This window comes from Urocitellus parryii, chromosome 2, assembly GCF_045843805.1.
Source record: "Urocitellus parryii isolate mUroPar1 chromosome 2, mUroPar1.hap1, whole genome shotgun sequence".
In the NCBI taxonomy this organism is placed as follows: Eukaryota; Metazoa; Chordata; class Mammalia; order Rodentia; family Sciuridae; genus Urocitellus; species Urocitellus parryii.
The window spans coordinates 219,680,380-219,707,831 of NC_135532.1; the positions used below are offsets into that span (position 1 = coordinate 219,680,380).

Below are 27,452 nucleotides of genomic sequence, written 5' to 3' on the forward strand. Positions count from 1 at the left end.
AACACAATAATGTAGGAATGGGGGCCATCCTGACAAGTGGAGTAAACATTACTATAAATTTTGAGACTCTGATATAGAATTAAAAAAATAATGACCAGTAGTTGATAGATATACTGTCTGAATAATTTAAGGTAAACTAGGATTATAGGGTCTAGGGCTATAGAATCCCCAAGTCTGTGGTGCCTGGGTTTTTAGTCTGTGTTCCTAGGAGGATTTTTGGAAGTCAAAAGCTGGGAGTGCAAGGGAGAAGCAAAGACTAAGGCAGTCAGAGGAATTGAACTTTCATTTGTTTTAAAACTATCTACTTGTGGAGTAATATTTGTTAGTTCTAAATAAAAGTTGATCATTGTGGATCTTGATCAGAGTATTCACTTACAAATGATAAAAGGCAAAAGACAAGTGACTTGTACTAGATTTTCTAGTTGTTAGTGGTAATGTCAGAAACTCCTCCTTTCTATCTCTCTGTTTAACTTATTTCAACTTCAGCTAGTGAGCTCTTCTGGCAGCAACTCCTATAGGATTTGTTTTTGTTATAGTATAAGTAATAGTACCCTGTGAATTAGTAACTTTGCGGGGCTTAAATACTATGAGGACCACATGAAAAACACCAGAGTCCTTTGAAGTGTTCACACATCCTTCTGATATAGTTATCTCTGCACTATCTTTTCTCCCCTCCCTCTCGCCCCCCATTCTCTGGTCCAGCACACAGCCTTCTCTGTTGTCCCTTGAAAATACCAGCCACAGGCCCATATCAGGCTCTTCTCCTTTGTTCCTCCAGGCCTGAAAGTCTTTCTTTCAGGTAGTACTTGGCTCCTTCCCTCACCAACTATAAATTAGTGGGCTCACATCACCTTTTCAGTGAAATCTTGTGTAATACTCTCTTCAAAGTTGCAGCACCCCTTCTTCCTACTCCTTTTTATTGTCCTCTATGCTGCTTATCATCATCTGGTAGAACTTGTTTAATTACTGAGAGCCTTCCTATTTGTAGGTTCATGTCCTTGGATTCAACTACCTGCAGGTCAGAAATATCTGGGAAAAAATCGTGTCTGTACTGAACATGTGTAGGCTTTTTTTCGTGACACATTTCCTTAGAGGATACAGTATAACTATTTACACTGTATAAAACATTTATACTATATTAGGAATCATATGTAACCTAGAGGTGATTTCAAGTATATGGGAGGATATGCATAGTTTCTATGCAAATACTGTATCATTTATTTAAGGGATTTGAACATGCACGGATTTGAGTAGCCAGGGTGGAGATAGGGCTTCCCTGCCTGGAACCAATCCCCCAAGGATGCTGAGGGATAGTGATTTGCTCATTGTTAGTCTCTCCCCACTGAAATATAAACTTCTTTTTGAAATATTTTGTCTGTTTATTGATATATTCTATTACTGAGCATGGTTTCTAGCAGATAGTAGACACTTGGTATTTGATGAATGAGTCTGTACTTAAAAAAAAATACTACAAAACTTTTATTGGATCCACACTTTATTCATCTGTGAGATTTTTATTGATTACTTAAAACTCTCCAAAAACGGAAACTAAAACATCCATCCTTTCTTATTGTTCATTGTATCTAGGACACTTAACACACTACAAATTACAAATTCATGTGTTTGTTAATTGCCTCCCTTCCCTGCTGTGAAGTGTTTGGCTCCAGGAGGGTAGAGAATTTGATTCTGTTTGGTCATTATTATATATTTAGTACCTGACAGATAGGAGATGCTGTTTATATATTTATGAATGAATTGAGGAGAAGAAGTAGGATGAACAGTAAAAAATATATAATTTATTTATTTTTTTTCTAATACAGGTAGATCAGATGAATAAAATAGTGGAAGTTCTGGGTATTCCACCTGCTCATATTCTTGACCAAGCACCAAAAGCAAGAAAGTTCTTTGAGAAGTTGCCAGATGGCACTTGGAACTTAAAGAAGACCAAAGATGGAAAACGGGTAAAATAGGGATTCAGTTTTTGTGGGGTTTTCTTCCATCTTCCCTCCCCCCCCCCTATTGTTTTATAATCTTTTGACTTCAGTGTTAATAGTCAACATGTTAATTAATTTATAGCTATTTCGTTCAGAAGTTTGACCTGAACTATCTATATGTGTTTGGTTAATCATCAGGATTCTCTTCCCAGATTCATTTTAAAAAACCCAAAAAAAAAACCACCAAAAAACTGTATGCATGCATTTGGATACAGCTGACCAAATCACCATGTTTTGTTCCAATACTAGAATCAATATGTTTGACCTTTATTTTTCACAGCCTGGGCATATAGTGAAGCTACGGTTAATTAACAGCAGCACCACAGCTGTGAACAGAAGTCATAATTGCAGTAATTTTTTTTCTTTTTAATAAAGGTGGTAAAATATGTAAGAAAACTATTGAGCATGAACAATTTGTGATTTTTCAAGGATATGAACTAACCAGAGGGTCCTTTGATAGATTTTGGATTCCCAGTTTAGATCTAACTAGCAAGAATTTCAGCCTGATGTAGTGCTGTACACCTGTAATCCCAGCAACTTGGGAGGCTGAGGCAGGAAGATCAAGAGTTCAAACCCAGCCTCAGCAACTCAGTAAGACCCTGTCTCTGATAAAATATTAAAAATGGCTGGGGATGTGGCTTGGTGGTTAAGCAACCCTAGGTTTAGTCCCCTCCACCCCCCAAAATCAAAATCTGTGAAAGTGAGGCTTTAAAATGTTTACATTTATTTTCGCAGTTGTTTTATATCCAAAGACTTCTTCCTGATACTTAGAGTATATCCGTTTAATTGAATAAATGGTGGTAGTGTTACTTCTTGACTTATACTTTGTTTTAGATATCTATAAATTACCATGCATCTTGCAATCTATGATGTTTTTGTTTTAGTTAATTTTTTAAAATTTCTTATTTTTTCCAATTAGTTATACATGACAATATAATGCATTTTGACACATCATACATAAATGTTAGTTGATATATTATCCTTGCATTTTAGTGGTGCTGCCACCAGGTGTCATATTTAGTGAACTGAAGATGATGGTTGTTCCCTTTAATTCACTTCTACTTAGCTGTGGGTCTTGTAACATCAGATGATTCTTAGAATACCTAAAAATATATTTGTAACCATTTCTTCCACAATTGACATCTAATTTATAGTTAGTTAAACAGACAAATTTCATATACATTAGAATCTTAACAGTTTTTATTATTTTGTTTTCATTAATTTATCAAAACATTATTTTGGAGGACTCATTTATATTATTATGCTTCAGGACTTACTTTGTTGCTTTGTAGTATTTCATTGAATGACTATCTATATTATCTATATATTGGGCCGGGGGTTGTGGCACATGCCTATAATCCCGGTGACTCTAGAGGCTGAGTCAGGAGGATTGCAAGTTTGAGGCTAGCCTGGATAGGGAAACAAGACCTGGTCTCATATTAAAAAGGGGCTGGGGAAGTAGCACCCCTGGGTTCAATCGCCAGTACCAAATAAATAAAATAGTTTATCTATATTCACTGTCAGTAAATATTTGGGTTGTTTCTAATTCTTGACTATTTGAATAAGGCTACTGAGAACATTCCTGTATACGTAAGTCTTTTCTACCCATAGTTTTTTTTTTCTTCGGTGGTACTGCCTAAGAGTAGAATTGCTGAACCATAGGGTGTATATATATGTTTACCTTCATAATAAAATACTAAACAGTTCTGCAAAGTTTTTATATTATTTTATATTTTCATGATATGATAATTCTGGTTGCATGGCATCATCCTCACTGTTTGAAATCTGGGTTTCAGCCATTCTAGTAGATATATAGTGGTTTGTATTTGCATGTCTGCATGATTCGTGTACCTGTTTATGTGCTTATTTGCCATTCGTATGACACGTCTTTCTAGTCTTTTGCCCATTTATTATTGGGTTGTTTAATTAGAGTTTTAGGAGTTTCTTACATACTCTGGATGTAAGATCTTGGTCACATATGTAGGTTAGTATGTTTTCCTGGACTGTGGCTTATTTCTTTTTTTGAATATGGTATCTTTCGATGAGAAGCAACTTCTAAAATTTGTCTATTTTTTTTTAATAGAAGTACTTTTTAGATCTTGAGAAATATTTTCCATCCTCAAGTTTGTGAAAATGTCCCCCCCCCTTTTTTTTTTTTTAATTCTTACTTGTGTGGTTAGGATTCTGTGTTCGTCCTGAATTTTTAACTATGAAATAAAAGTAAAGGGTTTAAAGTCGGCATCATTTGTTGAAAACAGTTCCCTTTCCCTGTTGATTTGATTTGGGACTTTTGTCGAAAATGAATTTATCATTTATTTGTTCATATTTGAATTATATTCTTTTCCTTCTCTAGCCTTAAATCTATTCCACAGTATTGATTACTGTAGCCTTTAGTAGACCCTGAATTCGAGTAGTTTAAGTCTTCTAGCTCTATTGTTCAGTTTCAAAGCTATTTATTTTCTATTTTCCATCCTTTCTATTTATATATGAATTTTTAGAAATCAACTCATGCATTTATACCAAAAAATCCTGTTCGAGTTTTGATTTAAGTGGCATTGAGTTTCCATTTATGAGAATGGGCAATTTTTATTTATTTTTAAATTTTATTTATTTATTATTTTTTAAATTTTTCATTGCTAATACACAGAAATACAATTGAATTTGTATATTGACTTTGTGTCCTAAGACCTTGCTACATTCCCATGTTCTAATATTTTGTTGTTGAGAACAGTGTTTTCAGCGTTTTCTACTTAGACAGTTATATCCTGTATGAATGAAGGCAGTTTTATTTATTTATTTTTCAGTTCTATTTCTTCTTATTCTTGGATTATCATACTAAGAGATCTATATGTTGAATAGTAACGGTGAGAGAAGACATTGTCCTTGGCTCCTAGTCTTAGGAGAAAAGCACATGGCCATTTAACATTAAGTGTGATGTTAGTTGGCATAATTTTTTGTAGATGTCCTTTATCAGGTTGAAGGATTACTTTGTCTGTTTTAAGAGTCGTTTTAGATATTTAAATGATGAATGGACATTGAATCTTATCGCATAGTGTTTCTGTGTCTATAGAGATGATCATAATATTTTCCTTTTGTAATATGGTTAAATGCATTAATTAATTTTTGAAATGCCAACCCATGATAAACCATGCTTTGTGTTGATACACTGTTCTCTTTTATATATTGCTGAGTTCATTTCACTAGTGTATTAGTAAGGAATTTTATTTCAGTGTCATTATGAATATTTATAGTTGTCATTAGGGTTTGATCTCAGGATTATGCTGGCCTCACAAAACGATTGTTCTTTCTTGATTTTCTGAGAAGATAAGATAGGTTGGCATTATTTTATTTTATAAATGTTTAATAGTGTTCTTTGATAAAATCATAAGAAGCTATCATCCTTTTTGTTAAATGGTAATCTATTATAATTCATGTCTTTGAATATAAATATATGGCTATCCAAAATTTTTTTTTTTTTTGGTTTTGAGTTAGTTTTGAAAAGTTACGTATTTCAGGAAACTTTCCTTCTCACTTAAGTTGTTGAAATTATTAATATAAAATTATCAGTAACATTTATCTTTTAAATTTTTGGAGGATCTATAATGACAGTGACTGTTTTATTCCTGATATTCATCGTATGTGTCTTATCCTTTTTCCTCAGTAGTCTTGCTAGGGACTAACTTGATAATGTCCCAGTTATCAAGTTTATTAATCTTTCCAATAATAACTTTTGACTTAGGGTCATCGCCAGTCCCTTGTCTCCTGCCAATCTTGGTCTAGTTATTGTTGTGTTCATTTTTGTTCTTTATTGTGTTGAGTTGAATTGGCTCTTTTTCTGGTTTCTTAAAGACAAAGCTTAGATCATTGATTCCTCTTATTTTCTTATAGTACTTATGTTATAAATTTTCGTGTAATCACTGCTTTAGCTGCATCCTGCAACTTTTGACATGTTGTAACTGTCATTTATTTTGAACTATTTCTCTTGTGATTTCTTCTTGAATTCACAATTCAATTTTTAACTTTTTAAAGTTTTTGGTAGACCTTTATTTTATTTATTTATATGCAGTGCTGAGGATTGAATTCAGTGCCTCACACATGCCAGGCAAGTGTACTACTGCTGAGCCACAGCCCCAGCGCTCACAATTCAGTTTTCTTCTTATATAATTTCAAAATGTTTGAGAGTTTTTCTGAACCATTTATTGATTCCTAGTTCAATAGCTTTGTGATAACAAAACATATGATTTTAGTCCTTTAAAATTCACTGAGAATGCCAGACACAGTGATGCACAACTATAAGCCCAGCAACTCGGGAGACTGAGGCAGGAGAATCAAAAGTTCAAAACTAGCCTCAGCAAATTATTAAGGCCCTAAACAACTTAGCAAGACCCTGTCTCAAAATTTAAAAAGGACTGGGAATGTGGCTCAGTGGCCTAGCACACATGTGCTCTTTGCTCTCGATGAATGTTTTATGTGTACTTGACAAAAATTATATTTTGTGCTGTGGTCTATAAATATACATAATATAGGTCAAGTTGTTTGATATTTTTCTTCACAACTTTTATAAGCTTGCTCTGTGGGTGTTTCTGTGCATGTGTATATCTTTGATAATGTTTAAGTCTACTTTAATATTACTGTAGCCATACTAGCTTTCTTACTCTTAACATTTACATGGTGTTTATATTTTTCTCCATTTACTTTAAATCTGTTCATACTTTTATATTTAAGATATGACTTTTTATTTATGCAATATATGGATGGGGCACGTTTTTTAATCTAGGTTGATAGTTTCTAATCACCTCATGGGATTTAAGATTTACTTGGGTTCTTTTTGTTTTACATGTTTCTTGTTTCCTGAAGTTTTTTTAACCACCTTTTGTGTTTATTGAGTACTTTTTGGTATTTCATTGACTTTACTTACTTGGCTGCTGTCTATAATTTTTTAATGTTGCTCTTATAACATTCAACTTTTATAGCATTTTTATTTCAAACAATATTATATCACTTGATAAACAATGTAATAACCATGTAGTTCTGTGTAACTCCTTCCACTTTTTGTGTTCTTGTCATTTTTACTTCTGTGTATAAGCCTCATAACATATTATGGACCATTTAAACAAAAAATTTAAAAATTAACTTTTAAGGATATTTTAAAACATTAAAAAGATAATAGATCTTTTATGCTTATTCTTTTATTTGCTCTTTCTGGTATTCTTCACTCCTCACAGTTCTTGGCTTCTATTTGGTATTATTTTCCTTTTTGGGTTTTTACGTTAGATAATTTCTTTGTTTTTTCAATTCCATGTTTGGTCTACTATTAAAGCCACTAAGTAAATTCTTCACTTTTGATATTTTAATTCTAGCATTTCTATTTTTTTTTTTTTTTTTGGTATTGGGAGTTAAACTCAGGAGCGCTATACCCACTGAGCTACCGCCTCAACTCTTTTTATTTATTTTGAGAGAGTCTCACATGCTCAGGCTGGCCTTGAATTTGGCAGTCCTCCTGCCTTAGCCTCCTGAGTAGCTGGGATTATAGACATATGCCACCATGTTTGGTTATCCCTTTTTTATTTTTTTCTTCCTTTAAATTTTTCTCTTCTGAAATTTCCCATCTGTCCACGCCTGTTTGTCCACCTTTTGAACCAAATTCTTTAAACTATTCATTAATTTAAAATATCTCCTTCTCAGTTTCAACATCTGGGCCACTTGTTAATGAGGGTCTCCTGTTATCCTTTTTTCCCACTTAATTGTGGATTCCTTTGTTTTAGTTTTTGTGTCTGTAACTTTATATATGCCAAACTTTTCTGTATTTAAGAACAGTTGAGGTAGAAATAAATCATTTCCCATTAGAAACAGACATTCTTCTCACTCTGTCAGGCTTCCTGTTAGTTGGGTTCTGAATCAATCTTACTTGTACTTCAGCTGAATCTGGTCTTTGTTTATTTGACTCAGATTCTATTCATCACTGTCTGAGATGTTCCTCAAAGCAATTTTTGTGTCCTAGGTCCCGGGGAGACTCTGTATCCATTACTAACCCACCCACATCTAACTTTCTAGCCTGGGAGATCTTTCTTCCTTCTGCTGCCCTGTACCTTCCTTCTGCCTGTCAAAGGCCAGGTCAGAGCTGGATTCTTCTTACTCATGTCTGTGGCAGGCTGGCTCTTCCTCCCATCATAGATCTCTTCTCTCCTGGAAGAGGCTTTTTTGTTTTTTAAAGAATTCTATTATTTCTGATTCCTTTGGGGCCTTCAGTTCTCTGATAGCTTTCTGTTTGGATCTACCCCCCACCCCCACCCCCAAATCAGTACTGGGGATTGAATCCCAGGCCTTACAAGTGTTCTACTACTGAGTTATATCTCCCTGTCCTTTTTATTTTATTTTGAGATAGGGTCTCTCTAAATTGCCCAAGCTGGTCTTGAACTTGCAGTCTTCTTCCTTCAGCCTCTTAAGTAGTTGATATTATAGACATGCACTCACACCCAACTACTGATTTTGGTCCAGTAAGATGTCATATGCCTGTAATCCCAGCAATTTGGGAGGTGGAGGCAGGAGGATCACAATTTCAAGGGCAACTTCAGAAATTTAGCTAGATGCTGTCTCAAAAAATGAAAAATGCTGGGGATAAAGTTCAGAGGTAAAGCACCCTTTTGTTTAATCCCTAGTATCCACAAAGGTGGGAAGGGGGTAATGATTTTGTAAATTATCTGGCTCCACCTTGCTTTTAGAGTGGAAAGAAGTCTTGAACAAATTTCTACATTGTTGTTAGAAGCCAAAGTCAAGGGTTGATATTACAAATCAATTAAATATTTATAGAAACTTTAAGGGTCATACTATTACCTATTTAAAAAATGAATTTTTAGAAAATCTCAACACATCAAGTAATTTATTATTAGACATTTTCTAAAGGGGGAGGCATTAGTAATTTGCTTAATTTATGTCCTGTGAGCAGGTTGGGTTAGACCAGGGCTGCTTTGTGGGCACAGTTGGAGTGATTGTCAAAGCTTTGGTGAACTACTGCTAGAAGGCAGTGCAGCAAGTTGTCAGATGCAGCAGCAGAAAAGGACTTCCTACTCCCTGCTGTGTGCGGGTGGTGGTGGGGTGTCATTGTTTTGGGCTTCGTGGGCCTCTGTTGCATATTCTTGTATGTTTTGGTTTGCTTGATTATTTGTTTTTATAATTTTAAAATATTTTTTTACTTGTAGTTGGACACGATACCTTTATTTTTATGTGGTGCTAAGGATCAAACCCAGCGTCTTGCACGTGCTAGGCGAGCACTCTACCGCTGAGCTATAACTTTTAAAAAATGTACAGAACATTTCTAGCTGGAGCAGTGTGAAAACGGACTCTGGGTTGAGCTATAGTTTGCTGACCCAAGGCTTAGATGATCTTCATGGTCAATTTTGGACTCAAAAGTATGTTGGAGTTCTCTAACCACAGTGCTTTCAAAACAGTAATGTGTGAAAAGGCAGGAGAACTAATGATAAAATATCCTTCATATAAATGCCTCAACATAGTATATTTAAATTTACTTGCAGTTAAATTATGTGAGCTTTTACACATTCCAACACATTTAGATAAAGTCTGTGATCCTTTTTCTCTTATAGGAGTACAAACCACCAGCAACCCGTAAACTTCATAATATTCTTGGAGTAGAAACAGGAGGACCTGGTGGGCGACGTGCTGGGGAGTCGGGTCATACGGTAGCTGACTACTTGAAGTTCAAAGACCTCATTTTAAGGATGCTTGATTATGACCCCAAAACTCGGATTCAACCTTACTATGCCCTGCAGCACAGTTTTTTCAAGAAAACAGCTGATGAAGGTACAAATACAAGTAATAGTGTATCCACAAGCCCTGCGATGGAGCAGTCACAGTCTTCAGGCACCACCTCCAGTACATCGTCAAGCTCAGGTCTGTTCTTTGAATATTCGGCTAGGCTTGCAAATAATTTCATGTTTCCTTTACAAAGTGGAAATCTTTTGAACTGTTTATAAAAGTTTGTAAATCGGGTGGGGTTAAATTACTTTAGTTGAATCTGTTGTAAGTTATTAGTAGTAAATTCATTCCCTCCAAGACTCCCACAGTTTAATTGCACATCTAATGGTCTGTCTGGTAGGAGGAAACAAGTATTTATTAACCAGAATTTTAAATTACTTTTTAAAATGGAATGATTTGCCTACTTGCTTGAGTTTTCCCTGCACCTGACCAACTGTGGTTTTATTTAGTTCAGTGGCTGATGTGAGAGAACTTGTTTTAGTCAGAGAATCCAGTGACCTTGTGATATACATTGTTGGACAGAATCAACTTCAAACTAACAGGTTATACTGTGTTGTGATATTTAAGGTGGATCATCGGGGACAAGCAACAGCGGGAGAGCCAGGTCAGACCCGACGCACCAGCATCGGCACAGCGGTGGGCATTTCACAGCTGCCGTCCAGGCCATGGACTGTGAGACACACAGTCCCCAGGTATGCTCTCACATGGTGCTCGTTAACCTTTCCTGCTCACGTTTAGCAGTATTGGATGACATGTCGTTTATTCTAAAGGTTTATAGTGTCCTTATTTCTAAGGAAATATAGCTTTATTCTAACTGAAGAAGCACATCCTAGTAATTTCAAATACGTCTCTAAAATCGTTCCTACTGTGCTACATCATGATGCCTTTTTTTTTTTTTTTTTTTTAACATCATGATGCTTTATCGTGAGAAGCCAGTGTGTTTAATGGATGAAATATACCTGATGTTGATTAGTATTTCCATCTTGTGACTAGGCAGCTCAGTGTTGCTGGAGAAGATCTAAGACACAGCTATTTGTTAATATTCCCAGCTTCTACTGATTGATCTTACATTTTTCTCCAGTTGTCCCATTTTTCTCTCATTAATTATTCCAGACTTTTCTTCTCTTAATAGAAATTTTGGCTTCTCCTTCTGTTTTCACTTACTTTTGGTTTATAAGGAAGTCAGTCTTCAGACAGGAACCCCCTCCACTTTGTATCATTAAAAATGCGGTCCTGCTGGGCCCGGTGGCGCACTAGCCATCCTAGTGGCTTGTGAAACTGAGGCAGGAGAAACACGAGTTCAAAGCCAGCCTTGGCAATGGTGAGGTGCTAAGCAACTCAGGGAGACCCTGTCTCTAAATAAAATACAAAATAGGGCTGGGGATGTGGCTCAGTGGTTGAATGCCCCTGAGTTCAATCCGTGGTACCCTCATCTTCCAAGTGCACTTCTGCCTTTGTGCAAATTCATCTAATTCTCCTCCACCTCCTTTTCATTAGAAGCAGGGCGTTTCCACCTGTCTAAGGCCAAGCCCACCTGGCCCTCACCTCTTGCTATCTAAAGTACCTTGCCCTCTGTCTGGCATGTGTCTGCAGCCTCCTCTTCCTGTCCAGGGGCATTTCATCACACTCAGTTCTCTCCTGTATCAAGCAAAATCTTTATATATTCCCCTGTCTTTCTCACCCTACACTCTGCTACCTGAGGTCTCTTTTCTTCACTCTTTGGAAGAACACTTTGGTCATTTCATTTAGCTTCCTGTCCCTAGCCCTGGTGACAGTGCAACTGATAATCTTCACCTGTGAGTCCAATAGACACTTTGATGCTTTATCTATATTTATTTCTTAACTGCATTTGACAATATTGGTTCTCCCTGCTTTTTAAACACTTTCTGGTTTCGTTAGTAGTATGCTTCCCTATGTCCCCATTTCTCTGACCTTTCCTTTGTCTTCTCTATTGGATTCTCCTACTCACCATGAAACCCCAGTGTGCCTTGAAGCGTGACATGTGTCCTGCCTCTTCTGACTTTGCATACTTCCTGGATGACTTCAGCAACTCTTCCCAATGATAGCACTCATCATCTTTATATCAAGCCTTCCTAAATCTTTGTTTTTTCATTTAGATTTCACTCCTGAGCTATAGGGCCTTTATTTATAATTATTTACTACAAACATTACTTAGGAAAATCTCAACAATATGATCCTGCAGGTGGATCACATAAACTGATACTGTCATTTTCAGCCCCAGCCCAATTCTTGTTCTATCACCTATTCTTGGTTTAAACAAACAAACAAACAAACACCCTAAATTCATTCATGTGCTCAAGTCATAAGCCTGAGGACTGGGAGTTCATTATTTGATTCCTTTTCTTCATCTCCCACACTAAATTGAACAGTAAATTATGTGGAATCTCAACATCTAAATTTGTTTTTAATTTTCTCCACTTAACCTCATTCTGCAGCATCTCTCCCCTGTCTTACTATGAAGAATATCCTGGTCTTCCAGTGTCCCATTCCATTCACCTGTCAGCACCATTCTCTTCTCTGCAGCCAGGTGAACTTAAAGTGTCTGATCTTACTATTTCCCTGACTTTATACCAGTTTTTGGCTTGACATTGTATTTAAAATTGAAATTCATATTTCTTACCAAATTCATAATAATTTCCATGATATAGCCTCCATCTTTATCCACTGCCCTTACTCTTTTAATACTGATTCTCACACCATCCCACACACAACTTTTTTGGAATGTGCCACACTCTCTTTTCTTACATTGCCTACGCTCTTAGCCTAAAACACTTTTTTCTCCACTCTTACCTAGTAACTGCTATTTAGACTTCAGATCTTAAGTGTAGCTACTCCTAAAGGCTGTCCCAAATTCTTTAGACTATCCTTCCTTCCTCTCTTACAATTGGGATAACATAAGACCACCTGTGCTTGACAGAAGTCAGTATTCTACTTCAAATTCTTTCCTTTCCCTTTCCCTTCCTTTCCATTCCCTCCCTTCTCCCTCTTCATCTTCCCCTCCTTCCCTTAACAGGGTCTTTCCCAAGCTGACTTTGAGGCAGTGATCCTCCTGCCTTACCCTCTCAAGTACCTGGGATCATAGGTGTGCACCATCCTTGCATATTATTTAATTTTGAATAGTTGTATAATCACATGGTTGAAAAAACAAGTAAATATAAATGGTGATTTCAATGAAAAGTCTTCCCTTTCATATTCTCTAGCCATCCAATTTTTAATAAAAACTAATGTTATTAGTTTTTATATCCTTTGTAAAATATTTTATGCATATACAAGCAAATACAAATGTATTCTTCACCCAACATTTGTAGACAAATAGTAGACAACACACTCTTTTTTTTATTATTATTATTGGTTGTTCAAAACATTACAAAGCTCTTGACATACCATATTTCATACATTTGATTCAAGTGGGTTATAAACTCCCATTTTTACCCCGTGTACAGATTGCAGAATCACATTGGTTACACATCCACTGATTTACATATTGCCATACTAGTGTCTGTTGTATTCTGCTTCCTTTCCTATCCTCTATTATCCTCCCTCCCCTCCCATCTTCTCTCTCTACCCCATCTACTGTAATTCATTTCTCTCCCTTGTTTTTTTTTTTCCCCTTTCTCCTCACATCCTCTTATTGTAATTTTGTATAACAATGAGGGTCTCCTTCCATTTCCATGCAATTTCCCTTCTCTCTCCCTTTCCCTCCCACCTCTCATCCCTGTTTAATGTTAATCTTTTTCTCATGCTCTTCCTCCCTGCTCTGTTCTTAGTTGCTCTCCTTATATCAAAGAAGACATTTGGCATTTGTTTTTTAGGGATTGGCTAGCTTCACTTAGCATAATCTGCTCTAATGCCATCCATTTCCCTGCAAATGCCATGATTTTGTCATTTTTTAGTGCTGAGTAATACTCCATTGTGTATAAATGCCACATTTTTTTTTATCCATTCGTCTATTAAAGGGCATCTAGGTTGGTTCCACAGTCTTGCTATTGTGAATTGTGCTGCTATGAACATCGATGTAGCAGTTTCCCTATAGTACGCTCTTTTAAGGTCTTCAAGGAATAGTCCGAGAAGGGCAATAGCTGGGTCAAATGGTGGTTCCATTCCCAGCTTTCCCAGGAATCTCCATACTGCTTTCTACATTGGCCGCACCAATTTGCAGTCCCACCAGCAATGTACAAGTGTACCCTTTTCCCCACATCCTCGCCAGCACTTGTTGTTGTTTGACTTCATAATGGCTGCCAATCTTACTGGAGTGAGATGGTATCTTAGGGTGGTTTTGATTTGCATTTCTCTGACTGCTAGAGATGGTGAGCATTTTTTCATGTACTTGTTGATTGATTGTGTGTCCTCCTCTGAGAAGTGTCTGTTCAGGTCCTTGGCCCATTTGTTGATTGGGTTATTTGTTTTCTTATTGTTTAATTTTTTGAGTTCTTTGTATACTCTGGATATTAGGGCTGCATCTGAAGTGTGAGGAGTAAAGATTTGTTCCCAGGATGTAGGCTCCCTATTTACCTCTCTTAGTGTTTCTCTTGCTGAGAAAAAACTTTTTAGTTTGAGTAAGTCCCATTTGTTGGTTCTTGTTTTTAACTCTTGTACTATGGGTGTCCTATTAAGGAATTTGGAGCCCGACCACACAATATGTAGATCGGAGCCAACTTTTTCTTCTATCAGACGCAAAGTCTCTGATTTGATATCAAGCTCCTTGATCCATTTTGAGTTAACTTTTGTGCATGGTGAGAGAAAGGGATTCAGTTTCATTTTGTTGCATATGGATTTCCAGTTTTCCTAGCACCATTTGTTGAAGATGCTATCCTTCTTCCATTGCATGCTTTTAGCCCCTTTATCAAATATAAGATAGTTGTAACTTTGTGGATTAGTCTCTGTGTCCTCTATTCTTACCTTTGGTCCACCCGCCTGTTTTGGTACCAGTACCATGCTGTTTTTGTTACTATTGCTCTGTAGTACAGTTTGAAATCTGGTATTGCTATACCTCCTGATTCACACTTCCTGCTTAGAATTGCTTTTGCTATTCTGGGTCTTTTATTTTTCCATATGAAATTCATGATTGCTTTATCTATTCCTACAAGAAATGCCGTTGGGATTTTGATTGGCATTGCATTGAACCTATAGAGAACTTTGGGTAATATCGCCATTTTGATGATGTTAGTTCTGCCTATCCATGAACAGGGTATATTTTTCCATCTTCTAAGATCTTCTTCTACTTCTCTCTTTAGGGTTCTGTAGTTTTCATTGTATTAAGTCTTTCACCTCTTTTTCACCTCTTCTGTTTTCTAACATTTGGCATATATTTTAGAGGTCTTTCTATATCAGGATATTGAGAGTACCTCTCTTCCCTTCAGTTTCATGGTGTTCCATTGTTTAAATATTCCATAATTTTATTTTATTAATCCCTTATTAGTGGACATTTAGTTATTTCTAACTCTTTTTACTAATGGTATAATAAATAATCCTGTACATATATCATTTGTGCATATACAATTTGTGATACAAATTCTTGAAAATATTGGAAGTAAAATGGCCAAGTGACTTGGAACTTTGATAACTATAACCAAATTGTCCTCCAAGTGACTTTACAGTTTATTAACTTGCAGCTTTACTTAAATAGATATCAGATCATCAGTCTCAACACTGCTTGTGTTTAAGTAACCCTTATTATTATACTTGATAATGATCTCAAAGCACAAGAGCTGTGATGTTGGCACTTGAGATACACCAAGAGCAGCCATAAGATGATTTCTTTAAGCGAAAAGGTGAAAGTACAATAAAATATTTTGAGAGCAACAATACTGACAAAGCTTTCATTATATTATATCATAACAATTATTCTGTTTTATTATTGTTGTTGTCAGTCTCTTATTATGCCCAATTTATAAATTCAGCTGTATCACAGGTATGTATGAATGATCAACTGCAAATGAACATTTCTTGTCATTATTCTTTAAACAATATAGCATTAACGACTATTTTCATAGTGTTTAGTTTATATTAGGTATTTTAAAATAATCTAAAGGTAATTTGTGAAGTAAAAGGGAGAGTGGGCATAGGTTATACAAGTGTTAACACTCTTACATAAGGAACTTGAACATCCATGGATTGTGGTGTCCCCAGGGGCCCTAGAACCAGCCCCTGCTGATTATGACAAGCAACTGTATGGTTCAGTGCTATCTAGGGTTTTAGATATGTGAGTTTAGAGTTTTTTAGATTGTGTAATGTCTACAGAGATTTTATCAGCTGAGTGTCCTAATGTAAGGATTTCAAAGAATTTTGAATTAAGGACTCTCAACCTGTATTTTCTTTTCTTTTTTTCTTTTTTTGGTGCTAGGGATTGAACCCAAGGCCTAATGCATGCGAGGCAAGCACTCTACCAACTGAGCTATATCCCCAGTCCTATATTTTCTTTTTTGAGAACTCTGCCTATTTTTCCTGTTGGATTCTTGTCAGTAGTATCTCTTAAGGTTTATGTCTCAGATCTTCTTCATTAAATAAATACTAGCCATTGGCGATAGTCTTTACCTTCCTGGAGCTTACAGTGATACAAATAAACACAAAGAAACATGAATAAAAATTGCAAGTAGCATCCTGGTCTGGTGGTGTGGGCCTGTAATCCCAGCTACTGGAGAGACTAAGGCAGGAGGATTGCAAGTTTGAGGGCAGCTCAGATAACTAAGCAAGTTCCTGTCAAAAAATAAAAAGGGCTGGGGAGATACTCAGTGGTAGAACATGCCCAGGTTCAGTCCCTAGTATAGGTGTGTGTTGGTGGGGGGGTGGGGGTTGTAAGTAACATTAACTGTTAAAAAAAAATTGGGACTGGCAGTGTAGCTCAGAGGTATCACACTTGCCTTTCCTGGCATGTTTGAGGCACTTGGTTTGAAAAAGTAAGTAGTAAAGGCTAATGTGATAGATAATGACTTAATTTGTTGGATGAGATGAGTTACTTACAGCAGGCCAAAAGTCTAATGATAGACTCTCGACCCCCACCTCCACAGTATGGTAGGTTAAAAATTGGGTGGCTTTTTGCAGGGAGGGGTGGTCCTTATTGAGCTACCAAGGCTGGTCTCAAACATGCAGTCTTCCTGCCTCACCCTTCAGAGTACCTGGAATTACAGTCATGTCCCACTGCACCTTGCTGGGTTTTTTTGTTTGTTTGTTTGTTTGTTTTTTCTTATATAACAGTGCAGAGTGTATGTATTGAGTTAGTGGCATGGCTGTCTTCTGCATCCTTATCTTCTGTCTTCTGTGGCTCCATCTTTCCCAAGGTGGAGGGAGACTTTACTCAGAGCCTAGTTGCCCACTATGGAGTATCCAGCAGGCAGAAGGACTTGGGAGGAATTCTGTATGCCAGGCTAGCAGTGACATTGACTCTCTCATTCCATTGATATTTTAGTCACATGGCCACGCCTAAATATAGGGTAGGCTAGAAAGTATAGTGCAGCCATATGCTCAGGAATGAGAAGCACTTTTTGTGGATAACCAGAAGCCTGTGCCACACAGGATGGGGGCAACATTGGCCAGAGTGGTTAGATAAGACTCTGGAGCTGAAATGATAAGAGGCATCCATGCAGAGATTAGAAACAGGAACATTCTCCGCTGAAGGAAACCGTAAACATGTCATGAGGCATTTGAAAGATCTTGGGTTGAGGAGGGATGGAAAGAAGATCCTATGTGGTTAGAATCCATGGGGCTAGAGAAGGAGGTTGGAGAAAGGCCATTGGACAGATGATAAAGACATAGTAGGTATTTTGCACTATTTTGTTTTTCTCAGTGTGTGAAGAAGTCATTAGAGGATTCCAAATAGCAAATTCCAAATAAATTTGTGTTCATAAAAGGTATTCCTGCCACTCTTTGCAGGAGGAGCGGATGGAAGCTGGAAATTCACTTTGGAGGCCATTATATTAGGCAAGAGGTTCTAGTGGCCTGATCTAAGTGGTATTGGTGGAATTAGGGAGAAAAGGCTAGGTCTGGGATCCATTTTGAAATGTAAACTTATTAGTCTATGATAGAAAACACAAGTTTGATTCATTGATTTAAAATAATGTCGGTATCCGTTTTCATGTACGTAACATAATTTCGGTCTTCTATTTCTTCTATTCTAAACTCTTATTGTGTGTGTACACACCATATTTTCTTTATCCACTCATTCTTTGACAGTCACCTAAACTGGTTTTATAGTTTGGCTCATTGTGAATTGTGTTGCTATAAACATGGGTGTGCATTCATCACAATAGTATGCTGACTTCATTTCATTGCAAAGGAGTGGCATAGCCGGGTCATATAATGGTTCTATGCCTAGTGTTTTGAGAAACCACTATACTGATTTCCATAGAGATTGCCTTAATTTACCGTCCCAAAATGGTATAAAGGTGTTCCTTTTTCTCCACATCCTCCCCAGCATTTATTATTGTTTGATTCTTAGTTGCCATTCTAACTAAAGTTGCTAAAGATGTTGAACACTTTTTCATGAATTTTTTGGCCATTTGCATTTCTTTTGAGAGGTGTCTTGTTTAGTTCATTTGCCCATTTATTAACTATGTTTTTCTAAAATTTTTATTAAGAATATGTTAAAAAGTTGAAATAATAATCATCGGTCAGAGGAGTAGCTTGCAAAAATTTTCTGCCACTCTGTAGATTCTCTCATGACATTCTTAATTGTTTTCTTTGTAGACTCAGCAGTTATGACTGGTGGGTTGGATGGAGATATTGTTGAGCAGCTAGAATGATAGTAACCCTTTCACTTTAACAACAAAGAAAAGAGAAGGGAAATTAGGGGGAAAATAAAGAATTTCTCTTAGACTCCTCAAAAATACTTATGTATTTGGTTCTTACAGAAAAAGTTTAGCACAGACAATGCTCCTAAGGAAAGACAGTGGCTAGTGAAATATATCAGCCTTTTGTACTAAAATAACTTCCTAAAAAATTGCCACTTTCATAGTAAATTCTCTTTTCACTCTGGAACATAATTAGAATTTTGTATTTCAGAACTTACATGCTCAAAGTTTGAAAGACTCTCCCTAATTGAAGCTATGGCATGAGAACATTTACATCATCAAAGATAAGTGTGAAAACAGAATTCTGAATAATTCTTTCAAAATGTGTTTTTTTATAGGTGCGTCAGCAATTTCCAGCTCCTCTTGGCTGGTCAGGCACTGAAGCTCCTACACAAGTCACTGTTGAAACCCATCCTGTTCAAGAAACAACCTTTCATGTAGCCCCTCAGCAGAATGCATTGCATCATCACCATGGAAACAGTTCCCATCACCACCACCACCACCACCACCACCACCACCACCATGGACAGCAAGCCTTGGGTAACCGGACCAGGCCAAGGGTCTACAATTCTCCAACAAATAGCTCCTCTACCCAGGATTCTATGGAGGTTGGCCACAGTCACCACTCTATGACATCCCTGTCTTCCTCAACAACTTCTTCCTCGACATCTTCCTCCTCTACTGGTAATCAAGGCAATCAGGCCTACCAGAACCGCCCAGTGGCTGCTAACACCTTGGACTTTGGACAGAATGGAGCTATGGACGTAAATTTGACCGTCTACTCCAATCCCCGCCAAGAGACTGGCATAGCTGGACATCCAACATACCAATTTTCTGCTAATACAGGTCCTGCACATTACATGACTGAAGGACATCTGACGATGAGGCAAGGGGCTGACAGAGAAGAGTCCCCCATGACAGGAGTGTGTGTGCAACAGAGTCCTGTAGCTAGCTCGTGACTACATTGAAACTTGAGTTTGTTTCTTGTGTGTTTTTATAGAAGTGGTGTTTTTTTCCAAAAACAAAGTGCAAAGCTGCTTGAATCAGAAGGAGATTAACACACTGAACCGCTACAAGAGGGCAAAGCTGACTTTTTTTTTTTTTAAACTTGAAAAGATTGCAAAGGGACAATGAAGTTTTTAAGAGCCATGTCCAAATCCATCTTCACGGATAGCTCAGAGGTATCCTCTTTTTGCCTCCCCCATTTAACTTGCCACCTCCTAGTCATAGTGGGGTTTTTTTTGTCTTTCTATTCAACAAAAAAGTTAATGTTCAGATGTTGGTCTTGGTCGTTTGCCAACTAATTTTGAAATAAAAAGGCACTGCACATAATTTGCATAGGGCCCCATTAGGGTGTTTTTGTTTTTTCCTCCTCCCCCCCTTTTCCTTTTTCTTTTTTTGTTTTTGTTTTTATTTGGGTGGGGGTGGGGTGTGGATTTGGGTTTTTAAGTCCTCTAAACACACTTGGGCACCGAAATGCAGTACTGTAAGGAAGAGGGACCTCCAGCTTACACAAACATCATCTTCAGCTGTATGAAAGGGACGATTGTGTTGAAGTTTGTAAGGCACATTAAGCATGCTAAGTGGCGGGGATCAGAACTCTCCTATCTGAACCTACTGAGGAGCAAAGCAGCAATTACGTGGGATCCTGTGGGCCTCCTGTTGTGGAGGCCACAGGAAGATGGGAGTGGAACGTGACTGGTCTCCTAACCAAGGTGCACTGAGAAGCAATCAACGGGTCAGTCGTGGCCAGTCCTGGGGAGGTCTGAGTGGTGGTCTTTGGGATAACCTTTGGCCTTATGGATTTGGACTCGAAATCAGAAGAGCCTACCATTTCAGATGCAATCACTTGTGGACATGCTTTTGCAGACAGTCCTTAATGCTGAAAACACAGAGAATGGGTAATTCAAGAGGCCTTTCTTTTAAAATAGACTTTTGTGACCCACTAATTGTAAGGTATTGCAAGGTCACTTTGCGTGTGTCATAAAGTTGACTTCCTTATTGGTTGAAGGTCACAGAAGTAGTGGTTTGCTTTGATGGAAATAGCTACAGCTGTGTCCCTTCCTGCTTTTTACTTTTTCTTTTGCTTTTTCTCGGCACGTGGTATCTCCACCATTTCTTCTGCACAAAGATGTCTTCTGTTCATCCTGAACATTTTTAAAAAATGCAGAATTTTATGTGACTGCTTTTTTGCCTCACAATTATGCTGTGAATTTTACAAAAATTTATTTTCTTTTTTGATAATTTATTGTACCAAAGCTGTTTTTATAGCACATAGATGTCTGTAACCAATAATGTAGCAGTTCTGCACTTTGACACAAGGTGTAACTAGACCATTTTTAAATGTCAGTTGAAAATTATGGCTGTACTATTGCTTAAACAAAACTGGAACTGTTGTTGAATCCATAGCCAATACATTTACAGCAATCTGTGTACTGAACATAATAGATTGACATCTAATTCAAGATTACAACATCTGTCACATTCTAAATGTGTTCAGGCTTCTGAAGGTAAAGGGACACTGGATCCAGAAGCTATGGAGCCAGCAGTTGATTCTTGTATTCCTGATTAACCTACTTGTAAACTTGAACGAAAGACCTTGATTGCACCAACAGGTCCAAACTAGGAGCAGGAGTAAAGCAGAACTCTTGAGCATGACCTGAAGTGAACAGGCTGGTATTTTACAGGTGCCTCGTTTTGAGATTATGCTGCCTTAATGTAACACAGTCTGGCAGTTGCTAAATTTGTGTTCCCATTTTAAATTGACCAATTTTAGGGTGTAATACTTTTGAGTGGTTAAATTGGGAGAATGAAGATGTAGTAATTTACCTGTCCAGGATCAAAAGAAGCCTAGAAAAGAAGCAGTAATCTACCTCTGCCGATAACCCTGTTCGAAACAACTCAGCAGAACACCACGTTACTTTTTATTGGTCAACTCCATGTGGCTGACTAGGTCAATTTTTTCTGAACAAAACAGGTTTTTATATGTAAACAGTGACAAAAGAAAGGCTTAAAACTATGTAAATGTGAATGGAAACTTGGAAATATCCGTTTTTATAAACCACAAAAAATTTTTGTTGTTAATCAGGAAATCCATATTTATTTTGTAATTAAATGTCAAGCCTGTGGATGATTTTTTTTTTTTTTGAACTTGGTAGTTCATAAAGGTTTACAGTGAATAAAAGGATATCACCTTGAGTATAGCAATATCAAACAGAATCCAGTAGTTACTGCTGTTTAGGAATGTGGAACGTGAGGTTAAAACACTATATGGGTCAGGTCATTTTTTTTTTTTCTGTGCTGGTTGCCACATCTTAGCAAGCACCAAAACAAACAAACAAACAAACAAAAAAAAACAACAAAAGACAAACCACAAAACCCCCTAAAACAGTTTTTAAACCAATATTTACATAAAATAAGTCATAAAATCCAATGCTTCTGCATACTGTGTTATGTTACAGTCCAGTTTTGTGTGCTTTACTACACAGTTTGGTTACAGGACTTCTGTGCATTGTAAACATAAACAGCATGGAAAAGGTTAAATACCTGTGTTCAGATTGTAAGATCTAGTCCGGACTTGCTGTGTATATTGTAACGTTAAATGAAAAAGAACCCCCCTTTGTATTATAGTCATGCGGTCTTATGTATGATAAACAGTTGAATAATTTGTCCTCAGACTCTTTACTATGCTTTTTTAAAATTAATTTAAGAAAAAATGTAAAGATAGTAAAAATGTTCCTATGCAATTAACCTGATCCAGGTCTGGTAGGTATACTGAGTTATAAACTTAGTCAAATGTGTAAAAAGGAAAATATTTGAGTTACATCAACATAGGCTTTAAATATCTCAAAGTAAAAATTGGAGGTTTAACAGATCACTTGATTTTTAAAATTTTTTATCTGAATGATTATTTATATTCACACAATTTCTCTGGTTCCAACTGCTGATACTATAGTTTGTAGTGTTTCAAGTGGATGTTAACGATTAGGTGGTTTTCTGCAATTGATGGTTTTTTCTAATAGATGAAGGAGAGAATATAGGTATTGTTATTATTCCTCCTCCTCCTCCTTCAGGTCCTCATATGGGAACATAAGGGACTTTTTCTTACACAAATTCTAGAATTCCTTCCACAGTGAGTCAGTTTCTAACCTAAAGTCTTCTCTTTTTATGTTAACCTGCATAAGCATTTATTAAGGTGGCCTTCAGAAGGTAAGAAACTTGTTTTAAAGTTAAATATGATTTTGTAACATTCAGGTTGGGAATGTAAAGTTGAACTCACAACATGAAAAAATGGAAAATCCCTTCCATTTTTGTCTTAGGGTATTAGAAATTTACTTAGATGAATGGCACAGGACTCAGAAAAACGAGGACTTATTTTTATTTAATGAATTTACAAATACATACAAAAGATCATTTAAGTCTGCAGTAATTATAAAACCCCCCAAAATGACATTTGTGCCTTTGCCTCTCTCTCTCTCCCAGTTGGTAGGGAAGTACATTCGTAAATCCCACAAGAAGCTGAGGTTGCAAACATTCCAGGTCAGTCCCCCAATTTCCAAATAGGTTTGCTTTTATTTTGTTGGTCCCCAGAAGATAGGTTTGGTATATCATTTTCATTCTATTTTTGTCATAGACCATGTGTAATAGGTCAAATGGTTTGTTCCAAATATATGACTTGGCTTTAATGTCATGTCAGAAAAAAGTATGAAAATTTAAAGGGGCAGGGGCTGTGCACAGCTGTGGTATATTGAGACTGTGTTCAGATTTCTTAAGATCTACTTGCCACACTTGGGCAAACTTGATGAGCCTCTGAGGGAGTCTGAAAGGAGAGAGTAGAAGTTCCCTTTCTCCTGACCATGACTTCTTCCTTACTAGTTGTTTCCTAGAATGGTAATATATATCAAGGGATCTTTTGAACAGAGAGTAAGAGTGGTGGAAACCATAACAGCTTGTCCTGTCAGAGGCACGCTTTTTTAGTGCCTTGCAGTATTCCGTAAACGCATTCACAAAGAATCATCCAGTGAGAGCCAACTGGGCCTTCACCCTGAACTCGGTCTTTCCTATAGCCCTGTATTTAAGTCAGGAGAGACTTGTTTTGTGGGAAACTTGCTCAGTGATCAGTGTTTGATCGCTTCTGTCTTTCTCCTTGTTACTGCCAAGGTCCTGGGTTTCATGCTCTCAGTGAAAACTGGTAAAGAACTAGGTTTTCTTCTATCGTGAGTTTTTTCTAAAACAACATTTACCCGAACACTGAAAAGCACAGACATTTTTCACCTATTTAAAAAAAAAATTAACCTCAAATCTTCAGAAACAAAGAATTTCTCCAACTGAACACTGATGTAAACATGGTAACTAGGTACCTAAAACCCCTCGCATCTCTCTTCAACATGTGGCTTCTTCACGTGGGTGCCTTTTCCCCTCATGCATCGCGCTAGCCCTTCAGCATATAGCCCTCTGTAGGCATTACTGGGTGGGGTTTAATGTGGGTGTGTTGGTTCAACTTTGCAGGAATCCCCTGCCATGCCCAGCAAAACTCCACCTTAGAACAGCGAGAAGGGGCAAGCTCTTCTCCTAACCACTGCCCTTTCCTTGGCCAGGCAGTGGTGTCTGTCTCCTGTGGGTTCTGAAGGAGCAGAGTACTAGGGTAGGGGTTGTGATGGCTAACCCAGTGCACCTTCATGTTTGGGCTGGGAACAAGGTGGCACAGATTGATGGAGAAAATAAGGCAGAAAAGTGGAACCCAGCTCTGTTCATAGGAGATGAGGCCTGTAGGTGCTGATCAGTGGACCTGGCCCACCATCCTCTCATAGCTAGAAAAGTCCTCGAGGGTTTTTCAGCTTGCAATGTGTAGCGAGGCTGTGTAGGTATTATGCTTTGTTTGAAAGGCCATAGTTTGATTTTCTTTTCAATTAAATTTTCCCAAAACTGCTACTTTTGGGGGGTTTTTTTAATCCTAATTTTATTGTGAACTTTTGCTCTCCGCAGCTACTCATTATTCACTGTAATTGCCCCTATTTTTTTTTAAGCTGAAACCAGTTTAAAAACAAACAAACAAACAAACAAAAAAAACGGGGATGGGTAGATTTGTACCCAAAGCAAAATATAGTTAGGCACTGGGTGTGGGTAGTGGTTTTTCTCTGGTCGTGGGCATCAAGCCAGCCTATCAGGTGTGGCTGGCAGGTGGCTTGTTAATGCCCTTGCAAGGGGAGAGGTCTGAGTCTGAACACTTCCCAAAGCAGAGGTGTTGAATTGGCTAGGGCATCCTGGAATGCAGCCTGGTGAGGGTCTTTCACTCAAGGTGGCAGAGAAACACTGCGTAGTGGAGTTCACTGGTTCCAAAACTAAAGGGGTTCCTTCTGGTGATGTGAGGTAGTGCAAGGAGAAGCCTCAGTCTGCTGAAGACATGGTGTGATGTAGTTCAAGAGTGAACCCCAAGTTTTTCAGGTGATTCTGAACCTGCAGCCAGGCAGGACTCGGGGCAAGAAGAAGGCATGGGTCGATCTGACACTGAGACCCTAAATTTGAGAACACCTTACATGAGATTTTATTATTGATGTGTGGGAGTTGTTGGGGATTGTGAACCCACCGGTTCTTGACTACTAGGATCCATTCCCAGCTCATATTTTGAGGTGGTCTCACTAAATTGCTGAGGCTGGCCTTGAACTTGGATCTTCCTGCCGCTGGGATTATAGCCACTGCGCCTGGTTGTAATTGAGGGTTACATGCACAAAGGATTAAACTAGTAAAACTCATATTGCATTACAAGGAGTTATAAATAAACCTCTAAGAAACGCAGAAATTGCCAGATGTAAGTATCCAAATGGTACACAATTCGTTGCTTCTGCCATCTTCCCCTATGGAAGTTTTTTGATGTCTCTCAAATGAAGAATGGTATGTGATAAATTTATTTCCCCAGCAGTGGGCTTCGGATTTGCTCCTCCATACCCCAGGCTTATGGTCTTTGGAAGATCGTGGAAAAGCTTCCTAGATCACCAACACTCCTCTATTAAGTGGCTGCAATCTCTAGCTCTGGAATTGCAGAGATTGAAATCCTGTCTACTTGCTAGCTCCACTGTCTGGGACAGTTCCCTTTCCTTCTCCGGGCTTCACTTCTCTCTTTGCAAAATGGAGATGTTTGTAGTGTCCAGTTACAGGATTTTGTATGGCTTCACATTATAGCATAAGTATTTTAGCACATGCTTAATATATAAGAAGTGTCCTAGAAATATGTGTAGAGAGCTTGGTTCCACGGCATAAATGAAATCTTTTTTTTTTCCATTGATACGACAAATATGATTGTGGGGAAGTTAAGTGAGTAGTGTTTTCTGTGAATAATTAAACAGGATTATTTTGCAGTTTACTTTTATTTCTGGAGAGTATGACTGGATGTTAACATTCCTTTGCGAAGTTGGTTCTGCTACTGCACAGAACCTGTATATTTTGAGAATTTTGAAGGGTTTTGCTAGGTTACTTTGCCTTGATACAGTGTATACTTAAATGTTATAAAACATTTCAGATGTTATTTCAGCAGAAATTTTCCCTAGACCAAGGAGGCATCTGGAAGATCAGATATGGTAAGGAGAACAATGTTTCTCATCTGGTGTTTGGTTAGGCCCTGGGGATCACCTGTCCATTGCTCCCCAACTTCCCACCACAAGGCAGACCTGTTAAGTGTTTATCTTTCAGAAGGAGAGTTGACTTAGATTACAGAAGAAAGGTTATAAATCAGTTGATGCAATAGGGAGATTTAGAGAACTTTTTTAAAAGGTTATAATCCACATTTTGAAAATAGTAAAGGGCTAGCTTTTTCTTTTTTGAAATATTTACTTGGTTGATATCCAGTTTGGCTTCCAGCAGTGTTATCCCCTTTCTTTCCTAAAGGAGCCCTCCTTGTATCAAATATAAGGACAAAAGTGTTTCAGAATGCAACTCTACTCATTTGCATTAGAATACATACGATTTCCCTTATAATGGCCTGTGGCTTTGGATAAATAAGACAAGAGCTGACCTAATCTTGGATTTGATGTTCACCTAAGGGAGAACTGCTTTCTGGGAGGTAGAGTTCCCCTGCTCAAAACCTAAACCACATGGCCTCTGCTTGTAAAGCAAATTGATCTAGTTGTTTCTTGGTCTTTGCCCTGCTTGGTTTGCAGATCTCTTGACCCTGAGGGTGAGGATTGCACTGGAGTTGCATCTCCAAGGCCCTGATGACATGACTCCATGTAGGCATGAATGATGCCATCACTGGGGACAGTACTTAACGTGGAATTCCTTTAATTTTCACCTTCAGACAGGTACCACCTTCACCCTGGTCTTACTCCCCATGCAGGGACATGGGTGCTGGTGAGACGGGCCTCCTTCCCACAGTCATACTTCTCTGAAGGCCTCTCTGTTCACATCATAGCAGTGACTTGTCTTCAGGAGTCTAGTGGAGCGCAAGGGAGGAGCTTATCAGGCAAGACCTCCATGGGGTATTCTCTGGCCATGGTCTTTCTCCCCTCAGGTTGTCTGCCGCTCAGAGCCCTGCCTGCTTCACTAGAAGCAGAGGAACCCACAGTGGCCAGGCACAAGGCAAACAGCAGCTCCCCTTTCCTGGCAGGATTAAAATGGAGTGAAGGAAGACCAGCCCTACTTCCTGCAGAGGACACTCAAGAAAGCCGTCAGAACTAACCCAGCAAACAGGTTTTTTTAAGATAGTTCTTCTGTGAAAAGAGAAATGTCTTATCAGCAGAGGGCCTTGGAGCCTCTGGCATGAGGACAGTACTAGAGAAATGGACAGCAGCTGGGACCTGGGGGTGGGAACCAAAGCATGCCACTTTGGAGACCATAATGAGTGGGGAAGGCCGACAGCTCAGTGAGAAGCTGGTGTGGTCCAGAG

At 38.0% G+C, this 27,452-nt stretch overlaps 1 protein-coding gene across 5 annotated transcripts in view; it reads left to right on the forward strand.

The window, feature by feature from the left end:
* The window catches only part of Dyrk1a (dual specificity tyrosine phosphorylation regulated kinase 1A), a 150,915-nt gene extending 128,671 nt beyond the window's left edge, over window positions 1–22,244 (forward strand). For all 5 annotated transcript variants that reach the window (XM_026399390.2, XM_077795404.1, XM_026399389.2 and 2 more), the window contains 4 exons: window positions 1,821–1,961; window positions 9,596–9,902; window positions 10,335–10,459; window positions 18,913–22,244. In XM_026399390.2, coding sequence (XP_026255175.1) covers window positions 1,821–1,961; window positions 9,596–9,902; window positions 10,335–10,459; window positions 18,913–19,533 — 1,194 coding nt within the window. In that variant the 3' untranslated portion in view covers window positions 19,534–22,244. The remainder of the gene's footprint in view (window positions 1–1,820; window positions 1,962–9,595; window positions 9,903–10,334; window positions 10,460–18,912) is intronic.
* Window positions 22,245–27,452: the final 5,208 nt, after the last annotated feature.